We start from the raw sequence: 16,825 nt of genomic DNA on the forward strand, positions 1-16,825 counted from the left end.
GAATCAGCTTCCAAACAATGATTTCCCTCAGCTGTTTTCAGCAAGGACCACTTGCAGGATTTCCAACTCTCCACCTAGTACTCCTCTGTCTTGAATTGTCATGCGCACTGAAGCTTCCACCCAATCTCTCAGATACTCAGCCCCCAATAGAATACTATTGTTTCACAAACTGGAATAAGGACACCAACCGTACGATTACTTCAGATATCCGAATTTCCCGACCCAATTTCACGCAGTCTGTACTTTCAGTTCTGTCTGGAACTTAAATGAACAGTATCCTGCTCAAATTCCAGTTCCTGTTTATCTTTTGACTTCAGTCTTCTACCTAGTTTCTATAACTAGCCGTGCTTTAGTCTCTGGCACTTACTTTCTTGCTCATTGCTCTGCTCTCCTTCTTCTGACAGGTGAGAGAGCTGTTCCCTCTCTCACTGCTAAGCTCCTTTTGCTTTTGCTTCAGTTAAACGCAATCACAAAGTCTTTCTTTCCTAAACTGATCCTGATTGCCGAGCAACAGCTCATTCTTCTTCCAAGCTCTTGCTTACTTTTCATGTTGTAAACTCTCCAAGCACAATTTAAACTGAAACCAAAAACCTCCATACATGCAAACACCTTTGTTTAACATGAATCTAACTAAACTTTTACCTTTTCTTAGGCAAAAACCCAAATTAAACTCACTTAAAACTATCCTTTATTTCTAATATCTAACACTACAAACAGAGATCACTGAAAACTACCTCTGTTCCCTAACAAGGGAGTAAAATTGTTGTCCAAAATTCAGAGTCAGCACCAACCTAGTTAAATTAACTGGAAGGTAACTTGCATTTATATATTATTTATGACATAGAGAAACAAGCCAAAAATGTTTCACAGGAGTGTAATCAGATAACAGGCACCAAACCAAAGAAATAAATATTAGGATCGCTTCTCGGCCTTTTGGATAAGATCAAGTGTAGTATCACTTCTCGGCCTTTTGGCTAAGATGAGCATGAGATCAGGTGTAATGCCTGAATCTGGTATGTCTCTCTTGTGGGGACCGTGAATTGGATTCAATTTGAATTTTTTTTTTTGAGCAGGCAAGGAGCTAGATTAGGGGTTTGCCCCAGTCCACACTCTTGAGCTCTAGCTTTGTAACTCTGATAAAGTAACTTAAAAGAAGAAATAATTATTAGGAGAGGCAATGGGGCGTCATGTGGCATAGTGGTTAGCACTGGGACTACGGTGCTGAGCACCTGGGTTCGAATCCCGGCCCTGGGTCACTGTCCGTGTGGAGTTTGCACATTCTCCCCAAGTCTGCATGGGTTTCACCCCCACAACCCAAAGATGTGCAGGTTAGGTGGATTGGCCACGCTAAATTGCCCCTTAATTGAAAAATGAAACAATTGGGTACTCTAAACTTATTTTAAAAAAGGAGAGGCAACTAACATTTTGGACAAATGGGTGCATTTCAAGGAGGGGCCCAAAAGAAGGCAAGAGAGGTCGAGACACAGAGGTTAGCGAGAGAATTCCAGAGCACAGGGCCAAGATATCTGAAGGCATGGCTGGAATTGGAAGAGAGAAAGGAGTAGGAAATGTACAAGACTAGACTTGGAAGAATGCAAAGTGCCCAGAGGGTTGGAGCACTGGATGGTTTTACAAAAACATGTGTGATCCCATGAAGAGATTTGAACACATGAATGAAAATTATGTTCAGGGCCGAGGAGCCAATGAAAATCAATGCACAGATATAAAGTGTGAACATAACTTGCGTAGACTAGGAAACAGGCAACAGGATTTTCAATGAGTTGAGCTTTATGGAGGACGAAAGTTGGGAGGTTGATCAGAAGGATATTGGAATTTTTGGATTGGTGCCAAGATTCCAAATAAACTGATTCAACCCGAGACCGGGGGGGGGTCGAGAGAGAGAGAGAGAGAGATAGAGAAATCAGTGGCAAGGGAACAGAACTTTTTCACATGAACTAAACGTAGTTGATGCACACTAAACACTGGCCTGATGCCCACATTCATCAAAATTATACCAGGGTTTGAATTAGAAAGTGAGGTCGCAGAAGCTTGGGTTGCGTTCCCTTTATGTTCAGGAGGTTGAGAAGCCTTAAAAATTATGAAGGAATTTAATTGCGTGAGAACAGCTAATCATCACCTCTGCTGGAGGAATACAAAAGGGGGCACAAATTTAAAATTAGAGCCAGGCATTTTAGGAGTGAAATTAGAGAGGACTAAGGTTCTGGTAAGACCACATCTGGAGTACTGTGAGCAGTTTTGGTCCCCTTACTTAAGGAAATATATTATTTCAGTGGAGGTGGCTCAGGGAAGTTCCCTAGGATAATCCCAGTATGGAGGGATTGTCTTACGAGCAAAGGTGAAACAGGTTGGGACTCGACTCATTGGAATTTAGGAGAATAAGAGCTGATCGCATTGAAATATATAGGATTCTTATACGTCTTGACAGGGTAAATGCAGAGAGGATGTTTATCAGAGAGACAAAGGCCAGAGTCAGAGTCTCAGAATGAATGGTTGCCAATTTAAGACTGAGATGAGGAGGAATTTCTTCTCTCTGAGGGTTGAGTGTCTTTGGAACTCCTTGCCACAGAGAGGTGTGGGGGCAGAATCCTTGGTATATTTACAGCAGAGATGGATCGATTCTTGATCAATAAGAGAATTGAGGGTTCTGGGGAAAGGGCAGGAATGTGGACACGAAGAATGTCGGTTCAGCCATGATCCTATTGAATGGCGAAGCAGGCTCGAGCAGCTGAACGTCCTATTCCTATTCCTATTTCTTATAGTCTTATCTACACAAAGTACGAACAAAGGCAATCTTGAACTCCCTTGCCGAAAAGCCTGTGGATTCGGAGTCAACTGATATTTTCAAAATTGACAGATTTTTGCATTTTGCAGGGGTATTGAGGGATATGAAACAAAGGCAGGAAAATGGAGAGGAGGTAAAGAGATGATCGAATAGTATGGGAGTCAAAAAGCTGAATTACCTACTCTTGTTCCTATGTTGCAGGGACGATGAACACAAATTAGGGAGGCAACAACACATTCAAGGACTTTGGAATGGTAAGGCACATTGAAGTTGGACAGTAGTCTTCAAGGACAAAGTGTGCGCGAATGTGAAGTCAACAATTTTGAAAGTGAGGTGGACTGGCCACTTACAATGTAACTAGCATGGGCACCAGAAAGGGAAATTGGTTAGCCAGCATTTTAGTGCAAAGATGCAAGAAAGCAGGTGATGACTTCATCTTATTTATGCAACCCAAGAGACAGAATGAGAGATAGGAGAATGGCACAGGAAAGAGTAACATGTCCTGATCCACAAATGCTTGTGTTCCTACCTGACTAATAGGATTTTGATCAAAATATTCTTCGACAAAGTATTCCAGCAACTGCAAAAGAAAAGGAAAAAAGTTATTTAGAAGTTCAAAATTAAAATACTGCAGATGCTCAAAATCTGAAATAAAAACAGAAAACTCTGCAAGTACGTCAGGCAACAGCTGTGGTTAGAGAAACTGAGTTAACATCTTAAGCTGATGATCTTTCAGCAACCTAAAACTTCTTCCAGTGAAAGGTCATTGACTGAAGCTTTAACTTTGTTTCTCTGTTCACAGATGTTAGCTCACATGCGGAGTATTTCCAGCGTTTTCGGTTTGCATTTCTGATTTTGAAGTTGTTTGCTTGCTAACTGTATTATAAAGCCAACACTATACAGGTGCAAAGAAAAGACCTGTTCATAGAATCTACCGTGCAGAAGGAGACCATTTGGCCCATTGAGTCTGCAAGGGCCCCTGGAACGAGAACCCTATCTAAGCCGGCACCTCCACCCTATCCCCGTAACCCAGTATACCACCCCTTTTTTGGACACTAAGGGCAATTTAGCATGGCCAATCCACCTAACCTGCACATCTTCGGACTGTGGGAGGAAACCGGAGCACCCGGAGAAAACCCACGCAGACGCGGAGAGAATGTGCAGACTCCGCACAGACTATGACCCAAGCCGGGAATTGAACCTGGGACCCTGGAGTTGTGAAGCAACTGTGCTAAGAACTGTGCTACCGTGCCGCCCAACAATGCTGTGCAGCCTTGCTGTAAGCTTCTGATAGTGGCATGAAAACTGAAGTGTAGACAAATACAGGATAGGAGATCTGGCTCTAGATTTAAACCAACTGGTTCTACTCCAAGCAGAACATTTTTAAAAATAAATTTAGAGTACCCAATTCTTTTTTCCCCCCAATTAAGGGGCAATTTGCCGTGGCCAATCCACCTAGCCTGCTCATCTTTTTAGGTTATGGGGACAGGAACGACGGAGGCACGGGAAGAATAAGAACATAGGAATATAAGAACTAGGAGCAGGAGTAGGCCATCTGGCCCTTCGAGCCTGCTCCACCATGCAATGAGATCATGGTTGATCTTTTATTGGCTCAGCTCCACTTTCCCACCCAAACATGATAACCCTTTGTTCTTCAAAAAACTATCTATCTTTATCTTGAAAACATTCAATGAGGAGCCTCAACAGCTTCACTGGGCAGGGAATTCCATAGATTCACAACCCTTTGGGTGAAGAAGTTTCTCCTAAGCTCAGTCCTAAATCTACTTCCCCTTATTTTGAGGCTTATGCCCCCTAGTTCTGCTTTCACTCGCCAGTGGAAGCAATCTCTCCACATCTATCCTATCTATTCCCTTCATAATTTTATATGTTTCTGTAAGATTCCCTCGCATCCTTCTAAATTCCAACGAGTACAGTCCCAGTCTACTCAACCTCTCCTCGTAGTTCAACCCCCCTCAACTCTAGGATTAGCCTAGTGAATCTCCTCTGCACACCCTCCAGTGCCAGTACGTCCTTTCTCAGGTAAGGAGACCAAAACTGAGCACAATACTCCAGGTGTGGCCTCACTTATACAGTTGCAGCATAACCTCCCTAGTCTTAAACTCCATCCCTCTAGCAATGAAGGACAAAACTCCATTTGCATTCTTAATCACCTGTTGCACCTGTAAACCAACTTTTTGCGACTCATGCACTAGGACACCTAGGTCCCTCTGCACAGCAGCATGTTTTAATATTTTATCATTTAGAGAATAATCCCTTTTGCTGTTATTCCTACCAAAATGGATAACCTCACATTTGTCTCACATTCACCCGAGAAAGGAGCAGTGCTCCGAAAGCTAGTGATTCGAAACAAACCTGTTGGAATTTAACCTGGTGTTGTAAGACTTCTTACTGTGCTCACATTTGTCAACATTGTATTCCATCTGCCAGACCCTAGCCCATTCACTTAAGCTATCCAAATCCCTCTGCGGACTTCCAGTATCCTTTGCACTTTTTGCTTCACCACTCTCTTTGTGTCGTCTGCAAACTTGGACACATTGCACTTGGTCCCCAACTCCAAATCATCTATGTAAATTGTGAACAATTGTTGGCCCAACACTGATCCCTGAAGGACACCACTAGCTACTGATTGCCAATCAGAGAAACACAAATTAATCCCCACTCTTTGCTTTCTATTTATGAACCAATCCTCTATCCGCGCTCTACTTTACCCTTAACGCCATGCATCATTATCTTATGCAGCAATCTTTTGTGTGGCACCTTGTCAAAAGCTTTCTGGAAATCCAGATATACCACATCCATTGGCTCGCCGTTATCTACCGCACTGGTAATGTCCTCAAAAATTCCACGACCTGCCCTTTATGAACCCAAGCTGTGTCTGTCCAATGAGACAATTTCCATCCAGATGCCTCGCTATTTCTTGCTTGATGATAGATTCCAGCATCTTCCCTACTGCCGAAGTTAAGCTAACTGGCCTATAATTACCTGTTTTCAGCTGACCTCCTTTTTTAAACAGTGGTGTCACGTTTGCTATTTTCCAATCCGCCGGGACCACCCCAGAGTCTAGTGAATTTTGGTAAATTATTAAGAGTGCATTTGCAATTTCCCTAGCAATCTCTTTTAGTACCCTGGGATGCATTCCATCAGGGCAAGGAGACTTTATGCAAACTCCACACAGGCAATGGCCCAGGATGAACCAGAATCCTCGTCGCCATGAGGCAGCAATGCTACCACTGTGCCGTTGTGCTGCCCATCAAGCAGAACATTTTAACTAGACAAAATTCCCCAACAGACCAGAAATCTCTGGTTCTTTCCCAAGCCTGTGCTGTCCAGTGCACTTGTGCAGATTGCGGGTTAAGCCAGGACCAGGCTCACCTGTGATGCTCTCTTATTGTGAGACACCCAGAGTTCAGCTCCTCACAATTTTGACCTCAACCCTAGAAGGGTGAAATACCTGTATTCCACTCTCTCTCTTTCACATTCAAGCAAACAATTTCATGAACAAAAAAAAACAATGCATCCCTACAAGTAGTAAATGCACTCGGTGATGTGTGTTTTAACCGCACAAAGCAGGCGTTCTCGGGTTTGGACCAATTCACTGCTGAGTTAGTTAATCGGAGGCAAGCCTGTGGTGGAGGTGCCACAACTGATCCAGCATAATGAGTTTGGGGGCAGAAAAGGGGACAGTCAATTATTCAGAGTTTGTGTTCCTCGCCAAGTCTGTTGGAAAGTACACGGATTGGATGTCAACAAAAACAGAGGATTAATCGACTGCAATGTCCATCTTAAACCCCAACAATCCTGCTCATATTATGGTCTGACCTCAAACATCAGTTATCACCAGTCACAGAATTATACCCCAACATAAGTGGGAAAATTATGTTTTTGAAAAATCAATGAGTTTTTTAAATTAAAATTCCATTCCTCCTCCAGCCAGAAAAAGACAAACATCATGTTTGCCAAATCTTCAGTTAAGGTTTCAGTAACCCAAATAATTTGTTTCCAACTACTACGCAAATTTTGCTTCTGCACCAAGGGCCATCTGGCAATTTTCCTTATTTAATATTATGAATGGAAATGTATGGAGCAGCAAGAGCAGAATCAGGAAATCCATAGAATCTCTACAGTGGAGGCTATTCAGCCCATCGAGTTTGCACCGACACTATGAAAGAGCACCATACCTAGGCCCACTCCCCCGCCACCGAACCTGCACGTCCCTGGACTCGAAGGGACAATTTACCACAGCCAATCCACATAAACTGCACATCTTTGGACGGTGGAAGGAAACCAGAGCACCTGGAGGAAACCCACGCAGACACGGGGAGAATGCGCAAACCCCACACAGACAGTGACCCAAGGCTGTAATCAAACCAGGATTGCTGGTGCTGTGATGCAGCAGTGCTAATCACGGTGTCATCATGCCGCTCCATCAAAGCCATTAATGTTATCGCTTCCCAATTTGAGTCGAACTAAACTTTCTCAATTGCGCTGGTATTACACAAATCAATTCATCAGGATACGTAATACAAAAGGAAGTGCAGGGGCAAGTGGTGGTTCATTTCGGATGAGTCAGTCAAATACAAAAGCTCAAAAGTAGTTACATCCATTTTCAATTACAAATCAGAGAAGATTGGGTGTCACGGTGTCGCAGTGGTTAGCACTGCTGCCTACAGCGCTGAGGACCTGGGTTTGATCCCGGTCCCAGGTCACTGTCTGTGTGGAGGTTTCACATTCTCCCCATGACTGCGTGGGTTTCACCCCCACAACCCAAAGATGTGCAGGTTAGGTGGATTGGCGACACTAAATTGCCCCTTAATAATTGGGCAAAAAAATAATTAGGTACTCTAAATTTTAAGAAAAAAAAATCAGAGAAGATTTCATACTTAAAAGTTATAATGTTGGGGGATCATCAAGTGTGTTATTAAAATGAGAATGGTCTGATCTGATCTAAAAATCAGAAGACCCCAACACAATGCTTTTAATTTACCTTTAATGTTGAGGTAAGTCGATTCGGTTTCAAATCCTGATCTTCCATTGATCTTGACATGTCTATTATCACATACAAGTGCCGCATCTATAAAATTCAAAGGTCAACATAAGGGAAATCACGCTGCATCATACAGTCATCTTACAATTATAACAACAAATCGTATTTACATAACGCCTTTAGTGTATGAAAGGTTCCAAGGTGCTCCACAGGAACATTACGAAACAAAGTTTGACAACAAGTTATATAAGGAGATAATATTAAGGCAGGTGACCAAAGGCTCTGCCAAAAAGTAGGATTTATGAAGCACGAAGGTGAAGAGAGTGACAGAGAGGGTTAGGCCAAGTGTTTTACGTAGGGTCTTTACAGATGAAGGCACGGCCATGCAATGGATGAGTGATTACAATTAGGGATGGTAAAAAGGCCAGAATTGGAATATCTGAGGGTTGCAGAGCTGGATGAGATGACAAGAGATAGGGAAGGGGAAGACGATCAAAGAATTTGAAAACAAACACCATAGAAACATTAAAAAAAGAGTAGGCTAGGGCGCATGGTGGCGTAGCGGTTAGCACTGCTGTCTCACTATGCTGAGGACCCGGGTTCGATCCCGGCCCTGGATCACTGTCCGTGTGGAGTTTGCACACTCTCATGTCTGCGTGGGTTTCACCCCACAACCCAAAGATGCGCATGGTAGGTAGATTGGCCTCGCTAAATTGCCCCTTAATTGGAAAAAAATAATTGGGTACTCTAAATTGAAAAAAAAAAATAGTAGGCCATTCGGCCCTTCAGGCCTGCTCCACCATTCATTATCATGGCTGATCATCCAACTCAGTAACATGTTCCCACTTTCCCCTCATATCCTTCGATCCATGTAGCCCCAAGAACTATATCCAACTCCTTCTTGAAAACATACAATGTTTTGTTCTCAACTGCTTTCTGTGGTAGCGAATTCCATTGGCTCACCACTCTCTGGGTGAAGACATTTCTCACATCTCAGTCCTAAATGGTTTACCCTGCATCCTTAGACTGTGACCCCAGATTCTGGACCACTGGGAACATCCTTCCTGCATCCACCCTGTCTAGTCCTGTTAGAATTTTATAGGGCTCGGGTGGCACGGTGGTGACTGTCTGCGTGGAGTTTGCACATTTTCCCTGTGTCTAAAACACAGTTTTAAAAACTTTTTTTTTAAAAAATAGAATTTTATAGGTCTCTATGAGATCCCCATCATTCTTCTGAACTCCAGCGAATATAATCCTAATCTCTCCTCATGCATCAGTCCCACCATTCCAGGAATCGGTCTACTAAACCTTTCCTGCACTCACTCCTTCTATAGCAAGAACATTCTTCCTCAGATAAGGAGACCAAAACTGCACACGATATTCCAGGTGTGGTCTCAAAGCCCTGCACAATTACAGCAAGATATCCTTGCTCCTGTCCGCGAATTCTCTCGCTCTCAAAGCCAACATACCATTTGCCTGCTTTACCGTCTGCTCCATCTGCGACTGTATACAAGGACACCCAAGGTCTTGTTGCATATTCCCCTCTCTCAATCTATTTTTTAAAATAAATTTAGAGGACCCAATTCATATTTTCCACGTAAGGGGCAATTTAGAGTGGCCAATTCAACTACCCTGCACACATCTTTGGGTTGTGGGGGCGAAACCCATGCAAACATGGGAAGAATGTGCAAACTCCACCCAGACAGTGACCCAGAGCTGGGATCGAATCTGGGACCTCGGCGTCGTGAGGCAACAGGGCTAACCCACTGCACCACCATGCTGCCCTCCTCTCTCAATCTATACCCATTCAGATAATAATCTGCCTTTGCTACCATGGTGGATAATCTCACATTTATCCACATTATACTGCATTTGCCATGCTTTTGCCCACTCACTCAATGTGTCCAGATCATACTGAAGCATCTCTGAATCCTTCTCACAGCTCACCCTCCAACCCAGCTTTGTGTCATCGGCAAATTTGGAGATATTACATTTAGTTCCCTCATCTAAATCATTTATATATATATTGTGAATAGTTGGGGCCCTAGCACTGATCATTGCAATACCCCACTAATCACTTCCAGACATTTGGAAATAAACCAGTTTATTCCTACTCTTTGACTCCTGCCTGCCAACTAGTTTTCTATCCATCTCAATATACTAACCCCAATCCCATGCACTTCAATTTTACATGCTACTCTCTTATGTGGGATTTGGTCGAAAGCCTTCTAAAAGTCTAAATATACCACATCCACTGGTTCCCCCTCATCAACTCTACTAGTTACATCCTTGAAGAATTCCACTAGATTTGTCAAGCAGGATTTCCCTTCCGTAAATCCATGCTGATTCTGTCGATCCTGTCACTGTTTTCCCAAGTGCACTACCATTACATCTTTCAAAATGGACTTGAGCATTTTCCCCACTACCAACGTTAGGCTTACTGGTTTATATTTCCTGTTTTCTCTCTCCCTACCTTTTTAAATAGTGGGGTTACGCTAACTACCCTCCAATCCGTAGAAAATGTTCCAAAGTCTATAGAATCTTGGAAGATGACCACCATGCATCCAGTGTTTCTAGGGTCACTCGGGGGAATGTAGATTATCGGGCCCTGGAGATTTATCGGACTTTAATCCCATAAATTTCCCAAATCCACTTCTCTACGAATACTGATGTCCTTCAGTTCCTCCCTCTCACTAAACCCTGGTGATCCCCAACATTTATGGTACATTATTTGTGTCCTTCTTTGTGAAGACAGAACACAAGTATTTAATTGGTCAGCCATTTCTTTGTTCCCTATTATAAAATCCTGTTTCTGGCTTCACTAATCTTTTTCTCCTCACATACCTATAGAGGTTTTTACAGTCAGTTTTTATGTTCCCTGCAAGCTTATTCTGGTATTCTATTTCCCCCCCTTCTTAATCAGTCCCTTTGTCCTCTGCCAAATTCTAAACTGTTCCCAACCCTCTACTCTGCTGTTTTTTCTGCCCAATTTGAATGCTTCTTCCTTGGATCTAATGCTATCTTGAATTTCCCTTGTAAGCCATGATTTGGCCACCTTTCCCATTTTATTTTTGCTCCAGACAAGAATGAACAATTATTACAATTCACCCATGTGCTCTTTGAATGTTTGCTGTTATCTATCTACAGTCATCCCTTTGAGAAACATTCTCCAATGCATTACCGCCAGCTAGCACCTCATACCATCAAAGTTTTCTTTATTTAGATTCAGGACCCTCGTCTCCGAATCAGCTACGTCACCCTCCATCAATATGAAGAATTTTGTCATAGTATGGTCACTCATCTCCAAGGGGCCTCGCACAATTGTCAATGATTTCTTTCTCATTACACAATACTCAGCCTAGGATGGCCTATTCTCTAGTTGATTCCTCAACGTATTGGTCCAGAAAACCATCCCATACACACTCCAGGATTTCTTCCTCTACGGTATTGTTACTAATTTGATTTTCCCAATCTATATGCAGATTAAAGTCACCCATAATTAGATGTTCCTTTATTGCATGCGTTTCTAATTTCCTGTTTAATACCATTCCTAATAACACCACTACAGTCTGGGGTCTATATACAATCCCCACTCATGTTTTTGCTCCTTGATGTTTCTCAGCTCTATCCATATAGATTCCACATCATTGGAGCTAATATCCGTCCTCACTGTTGCACTAATTTCCTCTTTAAAAAGCAATGTAACCCCACTGCCTTTTCCTTTTTGCCTGTCCTTCCTAAATACTGAATTCCCCTGAAGGATGTTAAGTTCCCATCCCTGGTCACCCTACAGCCATGTCTCAGTAGTCCCAACTACATCATACCCGTTTACATATATTTGCATGGTTAATTCATCCACTTTATTGTGAATGCTCCACATATTAAGGCACAAAGCCTTAAGGTTTGTCCTGTTCCCATTAATTTTCATTGTGACTGTTCAATTCTGGCCCTTGATTTCTCTGCCTCGCACTTTTCTTATTCCTCGTTCTGTCTTTTGTTCTTGACCATGTTTCCCCCTCCTCTGGCTCCTTGCATAGGTTCCCATTCCTCTGCCATTTTAATTTAAACCTTCCCCAACCACTCAAGCAAATATTCCCCTTAGGACATCAATCCTGTTCCTGTCCAGGTGTAACTTGTCCAGATTGCACAGGTGGCACCTGCTCCAAAACTGGTCCAATGCCACAGGAATCTGAAACCCTCCCCATCGAACCATCTCTTCAGCCATGTATTCATCCAGTACATCCTGCTATTTCTGTTCTGACAGTACACGGCACTGGTAGCAATCCTGACATCACTAATTTTGAGGCCCTACTTTCATCTTACTTCCTAAATTATGCTTTGAGGATCTCACCCCCCTTTTCATTTATGCTGTTTGTACCAATTGTACTACAACCACTGGCTGTTTCTGCCCCCCCTCCCCCCCCAGAATGCCCTGCAGCTGCTTTGAGACATCCTTCACCCTAGCACCAGGGAGGCAACATACGATCCTGAAGTCTCACTTGCAGCCACAGAAGCATCTATCAATTCCCCTTACAATTGAATCCCCTGTAACTACTGCATTCTCGCACTTTTTACCCCTCCTGTGCAGCACAGCTAACCATGGTGCAACAAATTTGGCTATTGCTGCTTTCCCCGAGAGGCTATTGCCCCCAACAGTATTCAAAGTGGTATATCTGTTTTACAGAGGAATGGCCACAGGAAATTCCTGCACTGCCTGCCTAGTCCTCTTGCTCTGTCTGATGGGCAACCATTCCCTTCCTGCCTGTGGGATGTTAGCCTGCAGTGCGACCACCTCTCTATATATATTATCCACGATACTCTCAACCTCATGGATGCCTGGGACCAGCACGCGTACAGAAAATGTCCCCAGTTGCTGCTCCAGCTCTGAAACCCGGGCTTCTAGGAGCTACAGCTGGAGACACTTCCTGTATATATGCTAGTCCCGGGCATGGGAGGAGCACACCATGGCTTTGAGCTCTCCTGCCATGGCTTGCCCCTTTAAATAGACCTATGGGAGATACTTAAAATCAGATAATATCAATTATTCTAAGGCCCTTCTTCTATGGTCCTTGTTACTACAAACTACAGACCTCACAAACGACAAGCGATAAAAGTAGTAAATCCTTACCCAATCATACTCACCCAATAAGCTACTTCCACTTGCCCAGTGTCATTTTTGAATCCTGACGGAGCTCCAAACGCCAAGCCACACTCCGCTCGCAGTCTCACTTTTTCTTGCACACTTTTTATCCTCCTGGCTCCGATCTCAGTCTTGCTCTTTCTCACGCTCTTTTTCCTCCCCAGCTCTGCACTCGAACTTCATCTTACTTTGTTTACCAAATTACCTTATTTCATTTTGACTTGAGTTAACTTTGCTTCCTTACTGCTAGTGTTCCTTACTGAAACTCAGGAGTTACTTATTTATATAAATGATCAGTTTCTCTAGTTATTGCAATTTAAAGCACAGTCCCTAATAGCAGCTTCTCACCAACCAACTAACAGTTTTCCGTGACGTCACTCCTGGATGTTTTTTCAAACTGAGCCCGCTGCCCCAGTAGAGGTGTTCCCCACAGGCCTGGCCGTCTCTGTTCAAACTGAGCCCGCTGCCCCAGTTGAGGTGTTCCTCACAGGCCTGGCCGTCTCTGTTCAAATTGAGCCCGCTGCCCCAGTAGAGGTGTTCCTCACAGGCCTGGCTGAATCTGTTCAAACTGAGCCCGCTGCCCCAGTAGAGGGTTCCTCACAGGCCTGGCTGAATCTGTTCAAACTGAGCCCGCTGCCCCAGTAGAGGGTTCCTCACAGGCCTGGCCATCTCTGTTCCCAGAAGGACCAGAATTTTAAAACAGAGGCGTTGCTTAACTAGGAGACAAGGTAGATCAGGAAGACAGGGGTGATGGAATAATGGGACATTATGCAAGTTAGGACATAGGCTGCAGAAGAGTTTTGAAATGACCTCAAGCTTATGGAGCACAGAACATTGGAATCGTCACGTCTACTGGTACAAGGAATGGATGAGGGCTTCAGCAAGCAGATGTAGCCACAGAATCCCTACAGTGCGGAAGGAGGCCATTTGGAGCAACGATTCTACACCAAACCCCTAAAAGAGCACCCTAGATAGGCCCACACCCCCTCCTTATCGCCATAACCCTGTAACCCAGGTGGTCCCGGACCACTGTCTGTGTAGAGTTTGCACATTCTCCCCGTGCCTACGTAGGTATCAACCCAACGCAAAAAGATGTGCAGGGTAAGTGGATTGGCCATGCTAAATTACCCCTTAATTGGAAAAAATAGTTGGGTACTTTAAATTTATATTTTTATAAAACCCTGGAACCCCACCTAACCTCACCCATCTTTGGACACAAAGGGGCAATTTAGCATGGCCAATCCACCTAACTTGCACATCTTTGGACTGAGGGAGGAAACCCACACAGGCACAAGCAGAACGTGAAAACTCCACACAGGCAGTCACCCAAGGCCGGAATTAAACCCGGATCCCTGGCACTGTGAGGCAGCAGTGCAACCCACTGTGCCACCCAGGGTGTTGAGGCAAGGTGGATTTCAGCAATTTTGCATTTCTACAATATGCAAACTGCAGTTTGATATAATTCTTGTTTTTCAGGAAAAAAATGACAATCCACTAATCGATTTTGGTGGCTGCAACAAATTAAGAGATCAAAATGTGAATGACTTACCATTCCAAGTCGAACTTGTCCATGCTGCTCAAGTACTCTACAAGGAAGGAAGGAGAGGCAAGATGACTTAGAGAAACAGAAATTGAAGTCAGGATCCTCAAATGCACATTGACTAAAAAGACTCATTTTTAAAAATAAGAAGGGTTAATGGGTAGCAATACAGCAAAAAGACTGTGTTTGGTTGGAGAACCAGTGAAGAGGGACTTGGAAAATTAGAATATTACAATACAAAATTAGACCATTATGCCTTCAAAATTCCCTGGAAGAGCTATTCTCATTGCACTTCAGTGAACAAGAACATATTAATTTGGACTCGGATTACCTTTTTCTTTTTTCTTTGAAGAGAAGATCATCAACAGTAGCTTTAAGAGAACCTGATTCATCTTCTTTAAGGACTTCCCTGCAAATAAAAGGAACAGGTAGTTGGGAGGAATTTTGAATATTGATGCAAGGCAATCCAAGCAAAGACAAAGCTTCACTTGGTTAGAAAAGACATTCAAAGGCGGTATGTAGGACCATCCAAATCGGCTACCATCATTTAAAATGGGGTATTGAACTTCCGGGTGCGGCGATGACCAGCTAAGTCACACGTTTCGGCAGCTCCCGGTGGAACGGACTTTTGGGCTCTTAATAAGAGCCCCAACTGCAATTTTAACGGCTAAAAGCACTGTGCGGTAAACCAGAAGGGAATCCCCCCTGGATACGGATGGAAAAAGGAGAGGAAAGTAGCCGGATTGCGGTGGATCCTTTAGAGCAGCGGCAAGGAAGGCAAGCAAAAACCAAGATGGCGTCGGAAGGTGGCAGTTTAATATGGGGCCCTGAATAACACGAGTTTTTGAAACGCTGCGTGGAAGAGCTTAAAAAGGAGATGAAGAAGGAGCTGTTGGCCCCGATATTACAGGCGATCGAAGGGCTAAAGGATGAGCAAAAGACCCAGGAGCGGGAGCTTCGGGTCGTGAAGGCAAAGGCTGCCGAGAACGAGGACGATATACAGGGCCTGGTGGTGAAGACGGAGATGCACGAGGCACACCATAAACGATGTGTGGAAAGATTGGAGGTGCTGGAGAATAACGCGAGGAGGAATAATTTAAGGATTCTTGGTCTTCCTGAAGGTGCAGAAGGAGCAGACGTCGGGGCATATGTGAGCACGATGCTGCACTCGTTAATGGGAGCGGAGGCCCCGGCGGGTCCGCTGGAGGTGGAGGGAGCATACCGAGTGATGGCGCGAGGACCGAGAGCAGGAGAAATTCCTAGAGCCATAGTGATGAGATTCCTCCGTTTTAAGGACAAAGAGATGGTCCTTAGATGGGCAAAGAAAACTCGGAGCAGTAGGTGGGAGAATGCGGTGATCCGCGTATATCAAGACTGGAGTGCGGAGGTGGCGAGAAGGAGGGCGAGCTTTAATCGGGCAAAGGCGGTACTTCACAAAAAGAAGATAAAATTTGGAATGCTACAACCGGCAAGACTGTGGGTCACATATCAAGGGAGGCACCACTACTTTGAGACGGCGGATGAGGCGTGGACTTTTATTGTGGAAGAAAAACTGGAATAAGCGGGTTACTAAAAAAGAACGTTTGAAACAAAGTGGTGGGGCGACTATGGGGGGCGAAGGGGGGGGGGAAAAGGGGGGGAAAGATGAGTTTTATGTTATTAATCCTGCGATGCGGTAACTTTTCTCTCTTCCACAGGTGGTGGTGGAGGGAGGAAGGGAGGTGGAGGAGAGGGGGCATTGGCCATGGGGGGCGGCGCCAAAAGGGAAGCGCGGGCTTTGTTCCTGCGCTATGATAATCATGGCGGGAATAGGGAAGCAGGAAGGAGGGGGCGTCGCGCGGTGCGAGCCGAGGTCACGGGGGGAAGCCGAGGTCGGCCAGAGTTTGCTGACTTCTGGGAGCAACATGGGGGGTGTAACTACGCTAGTGGGGGATCTAGCGGGGGGGGTGGGAGGGGGGAGTTACTGGGTTGCTGCTGCTGGGGAGAGGGGGGAGCCGGAATGGGGTGGGGTGGGCGGGGGGGGGGCGCCGCCTGGGTGGGACACAGCTGCGTGGGAACCGGGTGAGGAGCTGGAAAAAGGGGATGGCTAATCGACAAGGGGGGGGTTGGTAAAAAGCCCCCCAACCCGGTTGATCACGTGTAAAGTGAGAGGGCTGAACGGGCCGATAAAGAGGGCACGAGTACTAGCACACATTAAGAAACTTAAGGCAGACGTGGTTATGTTACAAGAGACGCACTTGAAACTTATAGACCAGGTTAGACTACGCAAAGGATGGGTGGGGCAGGTGTTTCATTCGGGGCTAGATGCGAAAAACAGGGGGGTGGCTATACTAGTGG

The 16,825-nt window shown here is 44.7% G+C and overlaps 1 protein-coding gene and 1 pseudogene across 2 annotated transcripts in view; one reads left to right on the forward strand and one right to left on the reverse strand.

Moving 5' to 3' along the window:
- gtf2h2 (general transcription factor IIH, polypeptide 2) overlaps positions 1-16,825 on the reverse strand; it is an 86,398-nt gene that overhangs the window by 46,720 nt on the left and 22,853 nt on the right. For both annotated transcript variants that reach the window (XM_072516158.1, XM_072516157.1), the window contains exons 3-6: positions 14,820-14,897; positions 14,498-14,534; positions 7,809-7,895; positions 3,333-3,383 (exon numbers count right to left, since the gene is read on the reverse strand). In XM_072516158.1, coding sequence (XP_072372259.1) covers positions 3,333-3,383; positions 7,809-7,895; positions 14,498-14,534; positions 14,820-14,897 — 253 coding nt within the window. The remainder of the gene's footprint in view (positions 1-3,332; positions 3,384-7,808; positions 7,896-14,497; positions 14,535-14,819; positions 14,898-16,825) is intronic.
- Positions 918-1,150, forward strand: LOC140430152 (U2 spliceosomal RNA; annotated as a pseudogene).

This window comes from Scyliorhinus torazame, chromosome 9, assembly GCF_047496885.1.
Source record: "Scyliorhinus torazame isolate Kashiwa2021f chromosome 9, sScyTor2.1, whole genome shotgun sequence".
NCBI classification, from domain to species: domain Eukaryota; kingdom Metazoa; phylum Chordata; class Chondrichthyes; order Carcharhiniformes; family Scyliorhinidae; genus Scyliorhinus; species Scyliorhinus torazame.